Source organism: Mus musculus, chromosome 13 (assembly GCF_000001635.26).
Source record: "Mus musculus strain C57BL/6J chromosome 13, GRCm38.p6 C57BL/6J".
Lineage (NCBI taxonomy): Eukaryota > Metazoa > Chordata > Mammalia > Rodentia > Muridae > Mus > Mus musculus.
The window spans coordinates 102,770,553-102,784,117 of NC_000079.6; the positions used below are offsets into that span (position 1 = coordinate 102,770,553).

The 13,565-nt window shown below is 42.6% G+C and overlaps 1 protein-coding gene across 21 annotated transcripts in view; it reads right to left on the bottom strand.

Moving 5' to 3' along the window:
- The window catches only part of Mast4 (microtubule associated serine/threonine kinase family member 4), a 602,614-nt gene that overhangs the window by 38,067 nt on the left and 550,982 nt on the right, over positions 1 to 13,565 (bottom strand). For all 21 annotated transcript variants that reach the window (XM_017315531.1, XM_017315530.1, XM_017315529.1 and 18 more), the window contains 5 exons: positions 12,793 to 12,860; positions 10,608 to 10,693; positions 3,634 to 3,842; positions 1,903 to 2,041; positions 171 to 303 (listed from right to left, as the gene is read on the bottom strand). In XM_017315531.1, the coding sequence (XP_017171020.1) occupies positions 171 to 303; positions 1,903 to 2,041; positions 3,634 to 3,842; positions 10,608 to 10,693; positions 12,793 to 12,860 (635 nt within the window). The remainder of the gene's footprint in view (positions 1 to 170; positions 304 to 1,902; positions 2,042 to 3,633; positions 3,843 to 10,607; positions 10,694 to 12,792; positions 12,861 to 13,565) is intronic.

A 13,565-nucleotide genomic window follows, 5' to 3' on the forward strand; every position in this document is an offset into this window, starting at 1 on the left:
GGGGCCCAGGGAGACAAATGGGAGCAGTTTGCACTTTATTAAATGCAAGGCTTATACAGACATCCAAAGGCCAGCACTAATGTGGGGATGGCCTACACAGGTGCCTTCTGAGTTCACAGGCTGCAGTGAGCTTGGTTTCTCTCTGCAGGCAGAGCAGCACCCGAGCTTACCTGTTTATCTAAGAACTCTCGAGCGTCCTTCTCTATGTGGCCTTCATAGAGATTGGTGGTCATGCTCATTAATCCCACCTTAGACAAGCCGAAGTCAGTCAGTTTTATGTGCCCCATGGAGGTGACCAACAGGCTAGAAGACAGAAGGACAACGGGCACAACAATCACTTGAAAACAGATTCTGTTGTTTTAGGTCTCCCTCTTTCCCTCTTCTGCTTGTAAAACATCATCTATATTGCAAAATGAAGCATGGTAAGAGAGGGGGTCACAGAGAGGAGTAGGGCACTTGCCTTTGACCGCTGAGCATGATTTAGAAGCTAGGGCCAGAGCTAAAGCTCTGCTGTCTTTGTTGGAGCAATCACATCCAATGTTATCACTTTTGCAACACTTAAACTCTAAAACCTTAAGTTTTCTGTTTTCAGTCTATGGACTTTTGTGCCTGATCTCAGATTTACATCGAATGTTATGTGTACATGTGTGTGATCGTGGGTGGCGGTGCAGGCTCACAACATGAGAATGAGGGTGCCCATGGCATCCAGAAAATGGCACAAGAGCCCATAAAGCTGGAAAGAACTCAGGCCTTCTGCAACCGCAGTGCTCGTCCACTGAGCCATCTTTCTATATACCTCCTTCCATTTTCCAGAATAAGAAAACAGAGAAGAAATGATCCAATGGTCTGTGGCACACACCAGGAACTCAGGTAAGGAATCCATTTGTGATTAAAACAAGACATAGATAAAAGAACCTGGACAGAAAAACCTAGGTTTTCATATTTCCACTTCCAGCTTTGAACTGAATTTCAACTCACTAAGCACAAAGCTTGGACTTATTATAGTGCAAAAGAGATACCATTATGTCAATTAAAAGGTTAAAGTGATAGAGGATTTTTAAAAAACTTCTAGAAGGTGGGCCAGGCAGTGGTAGTAGTGCACACCTTTAAGAATTCCAGGATTCAGGAGGCAGAAGCAGGTGGATCTCTGTGAGTTCCAGGACATCTAGAGCTACACAGAGAAACTCTGTCTCAAACAAGCAAGCAAACAAAGCTACTTGAAGGAGTTAGGCCAACATTCTGATAGCTGTATATGAAACTGTTCTTTCCTTGCCCCGTGTTCTCCCAGATTTCTGATGAGCATAGTCTTGGTTTGTAACACACATTTCAACACACTTCACAGCATCTCACATTAGTGCAGAAGGCATAGACTGCGCCATACGTGACATCAAGAGCAATGGCTAGGCACTTGGGGAAAGTTCTATTCACATCTCAAACCAGAGCTGACAATGAACTCCAAACTAACACAGTATATAAAATAAGTAGAATAGTAAGTAAAATAAGTAAATAGTAAATCTAAAATAAATAGAAAGGTAAAATAAGTGAAATAGAATATCACATCCCATTTATCACCCTGGGAAGGCAAAGCTCACCTAAGCACGATGCCAAGTACAAAGTGCTCTAGAAAACAAAACTACTCTATGTCATTATTTAAAGATTTACAGGATAAAAAGGGAATTAACTCGAGTCATTTCCCCCATTTCTTCTAAGTTCACATTGTAAACACTGTAGTCTTTCAAGAAATGTATAAAAATTACCATTAAATTATTATTAAAATAACTCATTTTCTTTATACTAAGGAGAATTTGTGAAATGTGGAAATAGCCTTAAAAACATTTCACAGACAGAAGAAAATATTCAGTATTCCGTAAAAGAAGATATTTATTTCATCAGGGCACATACTTGTCTGGCTTCAAGTCCCTGTGTACGATTCCGTAATTATGCAGGTACTCCAAGGCCAAGACGGTCTCGGCGAAATACATTCTGGCCATATCAACTGGGAGAGGTCCCATGTTTTTCATTAGGGTCGCACAGTCTCCCCCTGTGAAGCATGGGAAACAAATTGAGTAGGGGCAGTGTCGAGCAGGATCACTGAAGGCTAGCAGTGTGGATCACGGAACGTCAAAGCAGAGTCACGGAAGTGGAAGTGGAGACCATGTGAAGTCCTCATGTTTCCAATTAAGAAGTGGAGTGAAGAAAGCAGTGTGTCTGTGAAGTGAACTGCGTCCTGAAGACTCTCTAGTGTAATTTGGGACAATTGTGCGAATTTATAATGGATCAGTATAAAAACAGCAGATGCTAGAATTCGATGGCAGAGGTGGGATCCTACTGTCTCTGAGCAGCCAGGGGCTCTTAGGCAAATGAGTTTGGTGGTCTTGGCTGCTTCACTGCAATAGCAGCTTAGAAATAATGTCATCCTGCATAGCAGCAGTTCTCAACCAGGGGTCTAAAGACACTTTCACTGGGGCCACGCATCAGATACTCTGCATATCGGAAATTTATATTATGATTCATAACAGTAGCAAAATTACAGTTAGGAAGTACCAACAAAATAAGTTTATTGTTGGGGAGGGTCACCACAACACGAGGAACTGTATTAAAGGGTCACAACTTCAGGAAGGTTGAGAACCACTACTTTATTTGAGGTTCATTCTAGTCGAGGAGTGAGGACCTAGCTTTATACATACCAAATGCGATTAAAAAAAAGTTATTATAAAAACAACCACCACACCAGTTCAGAAAGAAACAATGTGTGGGTTGAAAGAACGATGGGTGGGGCTCGGGCTAACGGCTTAGGGCTCTATCTACCACTCCATTCCCACGAAAGCTCGCTTTCTCAGTAGCCAATACCCTTATCTGCAAACTAGAGAAGCTGTAGGTAAAAAAAATCTCTACCGTTTCTTGGAGATGTATAGTGAGGGATTCTCTTCAGACAGAGCCTAAACAGGACCCAGGGAAGGTGGTCCGGGCCTTTGCTGAGCTACTCATTGTGGTAACTTTATGTCAATGAGTCAGGAGATGGAAAGTCTCAGAAGTGTAATAAAAAAAAAGAGGGGAGAGAGAGAGAGAAAGAGAGAGAGAGAGAAGATTACTTGGAACATTTAAGATGTGAACCACAAACGGCCGAGGAGGAGGAGGCCGGGGATGGTCAGGCATGCTGGTAACCCTAGCACTCAAGAGGCTGAGGCAGAAGAATTATAAAGTTTGAGACCTGCTTGGCTATAAAGGAAGGCTGGCTGGATTCTTTTCATTTCCCACCACAGGCTAAAAAGGGTATCTTTTAAATTCACTCTTTGAGAAGACTAATGATAATGAACACATTTTATGATATGTGATAAAGAGAAGTAGGAAAAAAAAAAAAACCAACCCATCGCCTATATCCAACTTTAATGACCAACTGAAGGGAGGTAGTTAGAATTAAATGCTATTAAAAAAGAAAACAACCTTTTCCCAAACAACACTAATTTCCCCTTTGTTATAGCAGCCAGCATTTTTACAAGCAATTATCAGAAGATAATGGCTGGGGATTCAGTCATCTCATCTGCTCGCTTGGGCTCCTAGGTGGATGTAGCCATTATGTGGCTCGGATGCAGCTTTGCCTCTGCTATCTCTCTCTGGGCAAGACCGATTTACCTTCTACATACTCCATGACCATGCATAAGTGACGCCTCGTTTCAAAGGAGCAATACATGCTGACCACAAAGGGGTTCTCTGCGAAAGTCAGGATGTCTCGCTCCACGAAGGCCTGCTGGATCTGGTTCCGAAGGATGAGGTTCTGCTTGTTGATCTTCTTCATGGCAAACCTCTGGCGGGACTCTTTGTGCCGAACAAAGTAGACTGCCCTGAAACGGAACACAGGGATTGGGTTCCCAGGAAGAGAGATGCTAAGGATGCTCTGCGGATACAGAGGCCACAGAAACCCTCTGCTTTCTCACAGCTCCAGCTAAGTCGCCACAGCTGTGCTGGTGACTTAGCAATATCCCATTCCAAACCCAAACTGGCTTTTTAATAAAGATCATACATAAAGCATCAAATTTGCCTTTGCTGCTCCAAAAAAAAACAAAAAAAACAAAAAAAACAAAACTGTGGCAGCCAGAGTGAGTTATTTCCCAAGAACTAGCTGATGTTTTCAGTTTTTCCACAAACAAAACAAAATCCGATACATAAATCAGAACTGGGAAGAATTAACAAAATTACATACAGATCACGAGCGACATCCTTTCTAGCATTAGACATATGTTAGGCACGTTTTCTGGACTGACTAAAGCAATAATTTTCTAAATGATACCCTTGGGATCTGCATAGAGGACCAGGGCTTCTTAGAGTCCCTGGTTTCCAATTGAGAGTAATTACTTCCCATGGAATCTCCAGATAAATGAGAGGCGTGGACGAGGATATATGAGACTGTTCTGCAACAAAGAGTAGCGTATTTCCTCACTGCAGACTCCGCATGCGCCACCCTCTGTGAGCTCCAGCAGCAGATGCATTTCCTAACATAACCGTGAGGGGGGGCCTTAAGGGTCAGCCAAGGAGCTGCATGTCTGCTACCTCCACATCCTGGCCAAGCTGTGAAGCAACTTTATAGAAGCAAATGACCAGCCTAGGCCAGATTCAGTCTCTGTTATGGCTTTGCCCAGATCCTCTCTGGTGAAAGACAGTGAACTCCCTAAGGACTGGGATGACAGAGAAAGGGGGAATTAGAAAGGCAGGAGTCCTAAAATCCCTACTAGGACATGAGCAACAAGGGAAGGCCTCGGTGGCCCCCTTCTTCCAAGTCACTCCTTTTGTTGTTTTTCATGGAGGGACAGGTTTGAGTGTCCAAGAAGGCAATGAACAAATGAAGTGATCCCTTAAAGGGGCACTAAACTTTTATATAAATATTTATATGTATAAATGTGTAAATGTGTAATAGGTTGTACATGCTGTTCTAAACCAAAGGCCTTGATCAAATAAGGAAGGATTTATGTAAAAAGTCACTGATCATGATTAAACACACACACACACACACACACACACACACACACACACTACAATTGGTATGTCTTCTAAAACAAGACGCTATGTGAACTTAGATGTGTTTTCCACTAGTTTGCTCAGTAACGTTTAATGAATGGCTGCATGCAAGGCAGGCTGGGACATTCTGTTCCCTGCTGAAGCAATAGCTCAGGGCATAGAGTGATTAAGTCTCAGTATAGTCAACTCTGATTTAACCCGTTATTAATGTTTTCACAGAATCGGTCAGCTAGGGCTTGCTTTCTCTTTCCAATCTGTGTTCGTCTTGTCACTGTGTCCCCCCTCTCTTCTTGTTTCACAATGTCACACATTTGTATCCCTCTCTCTGTTATTTTCGGCTTTGCCCCCTCCCTGTTCCTCCTCTTCCTTTATTTGCTTTTCTAGTTTCTTGCTCACCATATGGGACAAAGGAAGGTCTCTTGATGACACTCCCTGAAACAACTCACTGACTAGCATAGTCCTTTGATTCTCACCATAAAAACAAAAGTGCACGAGAGTCATCTAGTTGGACATCTTGTACATGCTAAGTTAGGGGTCTTCTGTAGGATGCCTCAATGCTGGGCTCCTCTAGGCTGTTTGCTCCTACACCTGTTCTTTTGGTTACTCCTGATAGCAACATTAACTAATTCAGGCACATGGGAAGAAGCTAGAGGGTCAGATGCTCACAATCATCCTTGGTTATATAGCAAACTGGAGGCCCATCTGGGCTACATAAGTCTCTGTTTAAAAAAAAATTAGCTAATTCAAATAAATAGTTAAACCAATTGTTATGACCTGAATGTTAAATGACCACCACAGACTCAAGTGTTTGAACACCTGGTCCCCAGAAGGTGGTAGTGTCAGGGGAGGTTGTGGAGCCTTTAGAAAGAACTATCTGGGAGGAAAAGTGGATGGCTGGGATGCAGGGGTGTGGTCTCTGCTCCCTGGTTTCAGCCACATGTGATATATGTGCTGCAAACTGCCACCAAGATGGAAGGAGATCCATTCCCTAGTAGTGTCCCTGCTGTGATGGACAGAGACTCTTAGGGAATGAAACAAATCCTTCTGCCCATAGGTGGGCTTCTCACGTACCTGATCATAGTAAAGAGAAAAGCAGCTAGTAATGAACTAACCAATGAAATCTCACTATGACAATGAGAACTCCTATTGCTAATAAGTGTTTTGGAAGGTCTCGGTAGACGCAGACGGCTAAGTAAAACTCCTGTTGGTTTTGATGGTAGCAAACTTTCCAAAAGCTGTCAAAACATTTAGAGGCCTACATTCAGACTGCTTCAAGTTTCAGCTTTACCTTTAACCTTGGGAAACAGAAACCATGCATTTTAAGACTAGCTCATGTCAACTGTCTTCAAAGGCCTCAAAACTAAAGACAATATACATATGTAGGTTAAGCTTAAATGTCTATTGTACATGTTTTCCTAAAGATTTCTTATTATGACCAATTTTTAAATTAACTGACCCGTTAGTACATATTTTTATATCTGGTGAAAAGCTTTTATTTTATTTTCCTTTTTTAGAACCACTGGTTAGTATACAATAAAAAGTCTATGTACATTGAAAGTTGCTTCTAATCACGATGGAGGTGAGATGTGAAGATAGTCACAAAGGAGTACAGAAAATGACTTGGCCAACCCCCAAATATAAGATACACATCGGTAAACAGCTGCCATTAAGATGGATTTCTGAAACGGCAGATACATTTTTAAATAAAATTAAGAACTCAAAACATTAACATGAAAACGCCATCTTTTTATAATTGCTTGTCTCTTCTTAAAGTCAACTGGATTATGACAGAACTTCCAGCTTTTTCTTCAACACTGCACATTAGGGTCAGTGCTGAGGACATTTAGGCCCATATTCTGAATGTCACACTCCATCTATCACAAGGTGGTTACTTTAGTTTTCAACCAAGAGTTCATTTAGCTGCTGAAGTAGATTAGAGTACCCAGTTGGGATCTGCTGCTGCTAAATGTTTTGTGGGTGGGAGTTTGTTGGCCATTTCTACAACGTTGAGCACTGAATGCAGAACCTTGAACATTTTGGCCAATGATCTATCACTGGGCTATATTCTCTGCTTCTAGTTTATTTTATGTTCTTAGTTTCTGATATTTCTGTTTTGCTTTTGGGGTATTATTTATTTTCATTTTTTTGAGACTGGGTTTCCCTGTGTAACCCTGGATGTCCTGGAACTCACTCTATAGACCAGGATGGCTTTGAACTCAAGAGATCCACCTGTCCCTGCTTCCTGAGTGCTGGGATAAAAGGTGTGAGCCATCACTACCTGACTGGAGCATTATTCTTAATCCTAATACTTATTTAGTAATAACTGTATCAGCCACATACATCTTTCCCTATATGGTGGGTGATGTTTTAGATCTACTTACATTAGCAGAGAGCATTGAGAAAGAGACCCATAGTAAGAACAAAAGTCAGAGGCAGAGGAACTGATGGACAGCTAGCTCTATTGAATGAACTATGAATGTCCTAGTGGCCCAACACTGCGTTGCCTGCTAAGGCTTCCCAATTCTTTGTTTTCTGGCCCCCAGCACTGTTTGTTGGAAAATGCTATTCTGCCTTCTTCCTCGACAGGAAAGCCCAAGAGTGGGAAATGACATGGTAGAAAGGCAGGTGGAAACTCTTGCCCTCCAGGAGCCAGGCCTCTCTCTACCTACACAATATACTAAGAAGTAAGGCCCTGAGTGGGATGCTGAAGCCCAGCGAACAGCTGCCTCATTGGAAGCATGGTCCTAATGCGTATGAAATCATGAGACTCTGAAAGCCCAAGGCACAAGTGTGAGCCAGCAGATCCGTAAGTGGGAGTCGGGCATGGGGAGTAGGTGACCACAGCTAGTGTGTGAACGGGTGTGTGTCAGCTTAATGTTTCTGGGCCCTTGAGACTCGAGAGAATAGTGTGTATCAAGGTCAAAAAGAAAAGTACAATGAGGGAGAAATATTGCAACTTTTAAGTGTATTAATTCTGAGTCAATTTTTTTTTAGCTTGTAATAAGGGGACCAGGAGGTGAAAGCTAGTCTACATAGCAAATATGGGGCCAGCCTGAACTACTGAAGACCCCATTGTGACACACCTAATCCAAAGAAGAAGAAGAAGAAAAAAAAAAAACCCAACCCTCTTTAAAACCTCTTTGAGGTTATGGCTTAAAAGTCCAATCAATGTTCAGTGGCAGAAGTTAGGTCTTTATTTCTCCATTGGGATAAGAGAAAGTTATAATCAAAGGATACTAAGTTGTGGGGATAGAGTACTCTGCTGGCACCAGAGACTCCGTGTACCTGAGATCCTCCTCCATAGACAGGTAGAAAAGGTATCAACTACCACCCCGGGCCCTTAAGCAGAGAACACAGACAAAGAGGCCAGCACAATGCTGGATTTACTAGCTTCAGTCTTCTATGAGGACTATGTTGGTATAAAGAGAGATTTCACTTGCATCTGGAGACCAGTACACACTTATCAAACTGGCACTACCAACATACGGTCAGCAAGCACAAGACACTTTCTTATCTTACCATGCTTTTCGAATGAGAGGGTTGGTTCCCAGCACCAACTCTGTCTTCTTTTGGGAAGACAGAGTCTGTGTGTCTCCAAGCCACAGACATAAGTAATGACCCCCTGTTATACAGATACCAAAGACAGTGGGAAGAGCCCAGATCCTCCACCCTTCTAAAGGTCTATTTGTTCAGCCAGCCTGACGATAGCATCATGGCTGGTTGAATTGACAGGGGTAGCTCCATTCCAATTTTAAATTAAAAATAATTCAGATAGAAAGGAAATCTGTCAGAAATGTAATGAGATATTACATTTGAGAAGAGAAGAGGGGGAACGTGGTTCTGGCTGATCAGCAGAGACTCTGACAGGCAGCTTGTGAGCCCACTAATGACTTGGCCTGTATCCTCGGTGTTTACTAATTCACAGCTTGTTTAACTTCTTGTATATTCCCAACCATTCCCCAAAGTGTGATATACCTCATCTACTCTACAGTGGTTTAATTGCACTACAAATGAGTTTACTCAACCAATTAGAACTCCGAATACTGCTAAGATACATGCCCAAGATTTACAAAAGGGCTGCTTCCTAGAACCTCTCCTTCTGGAATCATTCCACGGCTGAAAAGGAACAGAGAAGTGCTCCAACCCCATGCTTGTGAGATCAACCTGCTGCCTTCTTCCTGCTAAGGATGCCTGAGGTCATCTCCAGAGGATGAACAACCACAAAACAAGTGGTAATAAGCAAATAAAAAGCACAAATAATTGCAAAAGCAGAAAACTTTCAATGAAGAAAGCATACATCGCAAAAGGGTAACACCTAAGAGCATTTCCCGGCTGCATCAGGAAAGATGCCATTTGACATAATCCTGAAAACCACTGAGGCATAGAGAGGGCTCACAAATATTTAAGTTCTTTGCTAAGTTAATGGTGTGGAAAATATTAGAGGTGAAAAAAACAGGAAGGAGAAATATCCCTTGTGGTGTAACAAAAATCACTGTCTGTCTGCTCCTATGTGGATAAATGGCAGTAAATGTCTCGGGGATGATTTATCGCTCTCTCTATACATGCAGATGGAATTGGGATTAATAGTAAATTAAGATAGAACTCTTGGGCAGTCTAAAATGGATTAGGTCACAGTTTGCATGTTTAATTGTCATTCCACACTCAGAATTTACTGTTAATTTACTATTTATAATTTACTTTGTCACTACTTATGCCTTGAGAAAGAAACTGTGTCATAGAAACAGATCAAGGAAATCAACAGGAGAGAAATCAAAGGTTCCCAGTACAGAGAAATAATAAATGTTTAAAGAAATGAAAAACACTAACTATGACATTATCATTACACACATATTGAAATACTACTGTTATAGGGCACTAAGTGTCCGGTGTAAGTGTATGTGCAGATTACAGAAGTGTGTGCAGATATCAACAGATTAGAAAAAAACACAAAATAACACCCAAAAGAACAGTAGTGACCCAAACCTTGAATCCTAGCACTCAATGGGTGGAAACAGGAGGATCAGGAATTCAAGGTTATTCTTGGCTACACAGTAAGTTCAAGTACAGCCTGGACTACATGAGACACTGTTTCAATATTTTTGAGAAGAAGAAACCCATTTTATCCATTATATGAAGGCATACTTATTAATAAAGGAAAAAGAAAAGTAACAAGAATTTAGTGCCTACTAGTATCCTCAAATCCATTCTTTGAAGATAATTTGTATGAATATAGAATATAACTCTCTTCCTTCAGGGATAAAAATGGATCGAGGAAGAAATGCTAGGGTTTCATCCAATTTAATAAACATGCGAGTGTGAGAAGTCACAGGTATGATCTCAGCCAAGGGCTTTTCTTTTACTTAATGAAGTCTTTCTCTCCAACCTTCTTAAATAAGCCCTGGGTCACTGACAGCGTTTTCTGTCGGGCGTGCAGAGTGGTGATTCTGGCTGCATGTTACCCCTGGCATGGGAAGAAGCGGCCTTCTAAAATGCCAGTCCCTGTGCGGCATTTACTTATCAAAAGGTAAAACAGAAAGCCAAATGTCGCACTCCACTGTGTCACAAGATGCTAGAGATGTGCTTGGAACACTCACCCGTAGGCTCCATTGCTGATCAATTTAATTGTTTCAAAATCACTCTCTCGGGGTTTCCTTCGAAGTCTCAGGGAAGTATTTGAGCTCTGGGGAATGGAATAAGAAAGTTAAAACACAGTTCAGACTTTGAGGAAATTACCGCAGTGTGCTGTTTAACTTGCAGAGGCATGGCGTTCCGGCTTAGAGGACCTGGGATCAGCTGCAAGGCTCTCCCTACCTCATCAGCAATGAGCTGTGGCTCCTAATGATGTTCTATCAGCTGTATCTAAGCAAGCCCATGTTGCCAAGAGAAGACGTATGAAGGTTTTGGAAACATAGCTTCATCCTGGTCCTACATTTTAATATTTAAGTCTAAAATGCCAAGCCTTCCTTCTGCTTTCAGTTAGGAAGCAACAACAACAACAACAACAACAACAACAACCAAGCCCCGACAGCTGTCACCAGGGCGGAGAATATGGACTCTCTATTCCTGACTAAACTGTATCTTTTACATGCTGTGATACTATGGATGGTAGGTGACAAATTTCTTAGGTGTGGAATGGCTGCCTGTGTTAACCTCTATATCAGAAGCCTTACTATGTCTTAAATACCGAAATTCTAAACTTTAGCTCTCTAAAAAGTTTAGTGCAATGAACAGGAATAACCTCACTGCTTTGATCGGTAGCCCCGATCACCTCAGGTGCTTTGCACCCTCCACAGAGACCAGGACACCCTCTCATCATTTTAGAAGACCCTGTGATGCTGAGGTGTACACAAGTCCCTCCCGTCAGGGCTGCCATCTCCCCCTTGCCCCCTTCCCCCCCAGCCTTCTACTCATCTTTGGAAGGCTTGCACACCAGTTCTTTACCCTCTTCTCTCCTTCAGTGCCTTCCTCATGTTATCTCGACTCAGGAAACACGAGTCCCTGGCCTCAGAGCTATTTGACCTCCTCAGTTCAGTCACCTGTCTCTTGCATGTCCCCTTGTCCTGTGGCCATAGGACTTGAATCTTATTACTTCCATGGCTTCATCTCTGGAAACAATTCAAGCCAGGGACCACTTGCTTGCTCTGCACAGGCCCTCCTCACATCATCTCTTTTGTCCTATCACCGATGACAGGAAGTCACCAAGACCTCCACTGGAAACTCTCCCTCCAAGAGCCTGAATAGGACAGAGTATAATCCCTAGCTTGATGGTTCTTCTTAGATATTTTGAAGGAATTGCAGTTACAACAACAACAACTATACAACGAAATTAGCATAGCATCTATCAGTTAGCACTTAAACCTTGGGGGCACCTTCCTAGCTACTGTAGATGGAATATTTCATTTAGCTTGTATCCAGACAGAGAAACCGAGGCTCAGAGAACCCCCTCCCCTGACTAGGATGCACACTTTGTAAGAGGTGTTTGTAAGAGTTTTCAAATGTGGCGCAATCTGGACCTAGAGACTGTGTTCTCAACCCCCTCCCCCCCTACAAAACAGGTTTCACCTTCCTAGTCCCTTGGTGTCATCCTAGCTTCTCTAACGATACTCATTTCATAGGGGAATGGCCCCAGCCAGCAAGATCTTTCACCAGTGCCACTGAAGCGGCCTCTCAACTGATTTCCCTGTGGCCAGCCAGCCTGTCTCTGTATCCCATGCACTTCCAAGCCATGACTCTGGTCAGGTCATCTCCTGCTTACCCCCTCCTCTCTCCGACCCACTCTCCCAACCAGGTGCTATCCATTACCCTTAAAAGGAAGGCCTTCTGACAGAGGTGGGCAGGATCCTACCGACTGTTTGCTCCCAAGCTCTCCGGCTCAGGAATCTTCTTGGCTTTTAGCCCTGAGACACACCTTATTTCTGGAGCCTTCATGCCTTATTCATTTTCCCCCCCATTTCAACTCAATGGCCACGGCCTTGGGAAATTCTTCGGGGACTGGTCCACTCAGAAAATTCTACTTCAGGGATGGTCTCCTGGCTCATGGAAATCTTTTCTGCATGGATGTTATTCATGCTCATAGTTGCTATTTGGTGCTTATGATGTTGTTTTGTAAATGTCTGCTTCTCTTAGGAGTGAGGCACTAAAAGTGTATGCCGCATGCCTTGCCCATAGAAACACAATAAACATTTACGGAATAAAGTAATTAACACAGTCCAAGAAATCTCCAGATGCTAAGACACAGAAAACAAGCCAGCATCATCTTCCATCAGGAGCAATACTCACACTCACTGACTCATCCATCTCTGGTGTCTCTGCTGTCCTACTGTCGTAATTCCCCAACTGAGCCATTTCTAAGTTTAAAACAAAAGAGGGGAGAAGGAAATACTGAGATTATACAGGAAGACAAAGCCAAAACCGAAGAGAAATAAATTCTCATCACTGAGAAAAGAGAGAAAGAAAAATTCAGCCTATAAACCAATACACACATATTATAGTTTCAAAGGCAAGAATTGGCAGCTGGTATTTTGAACATGGACTAATGGCACTTTCTCTGGATCTCTAATTTCATTGCTAGCCAGACCTAGGAACATGGAACACAGGACAGTGGGCCTCTGCTCCTGTGAGCAGTAGTCACTGGCTCATGCATGCCGTCTAGCTTGCAAAGCCTTGGGTGAGCTAGCAGCTTTGTACAGAATCCAAGAGAGGCAAGTCTCCCACAGACTTGACACACAGCAAAGATGAATTGGCTACGGTCTGAGAACGACTCTCAGTTGCAGGGACACAAAGAACATGCAGTTTTCCAGAGGCAGTCATGGTGGTGGGTACCAGGGGATGAAGGCTGAAAATCCTTGGGTTATCACGTCTTAGCTGAGAGGTTTTTAACCTCAGGCTCTTCTGAAAGATGTAAACAGTATCATGTCTTAGCTTTTGTGAGTATTACACATGCCAATGCGTGTGAAGCTCTTAGCATACTCAGTAATAAGAATTAAGTGCTTGTTAAATGTCGATTGTTATTTATTAATTACATTGTACAGAATAGTCAATTCTGGGCTGGA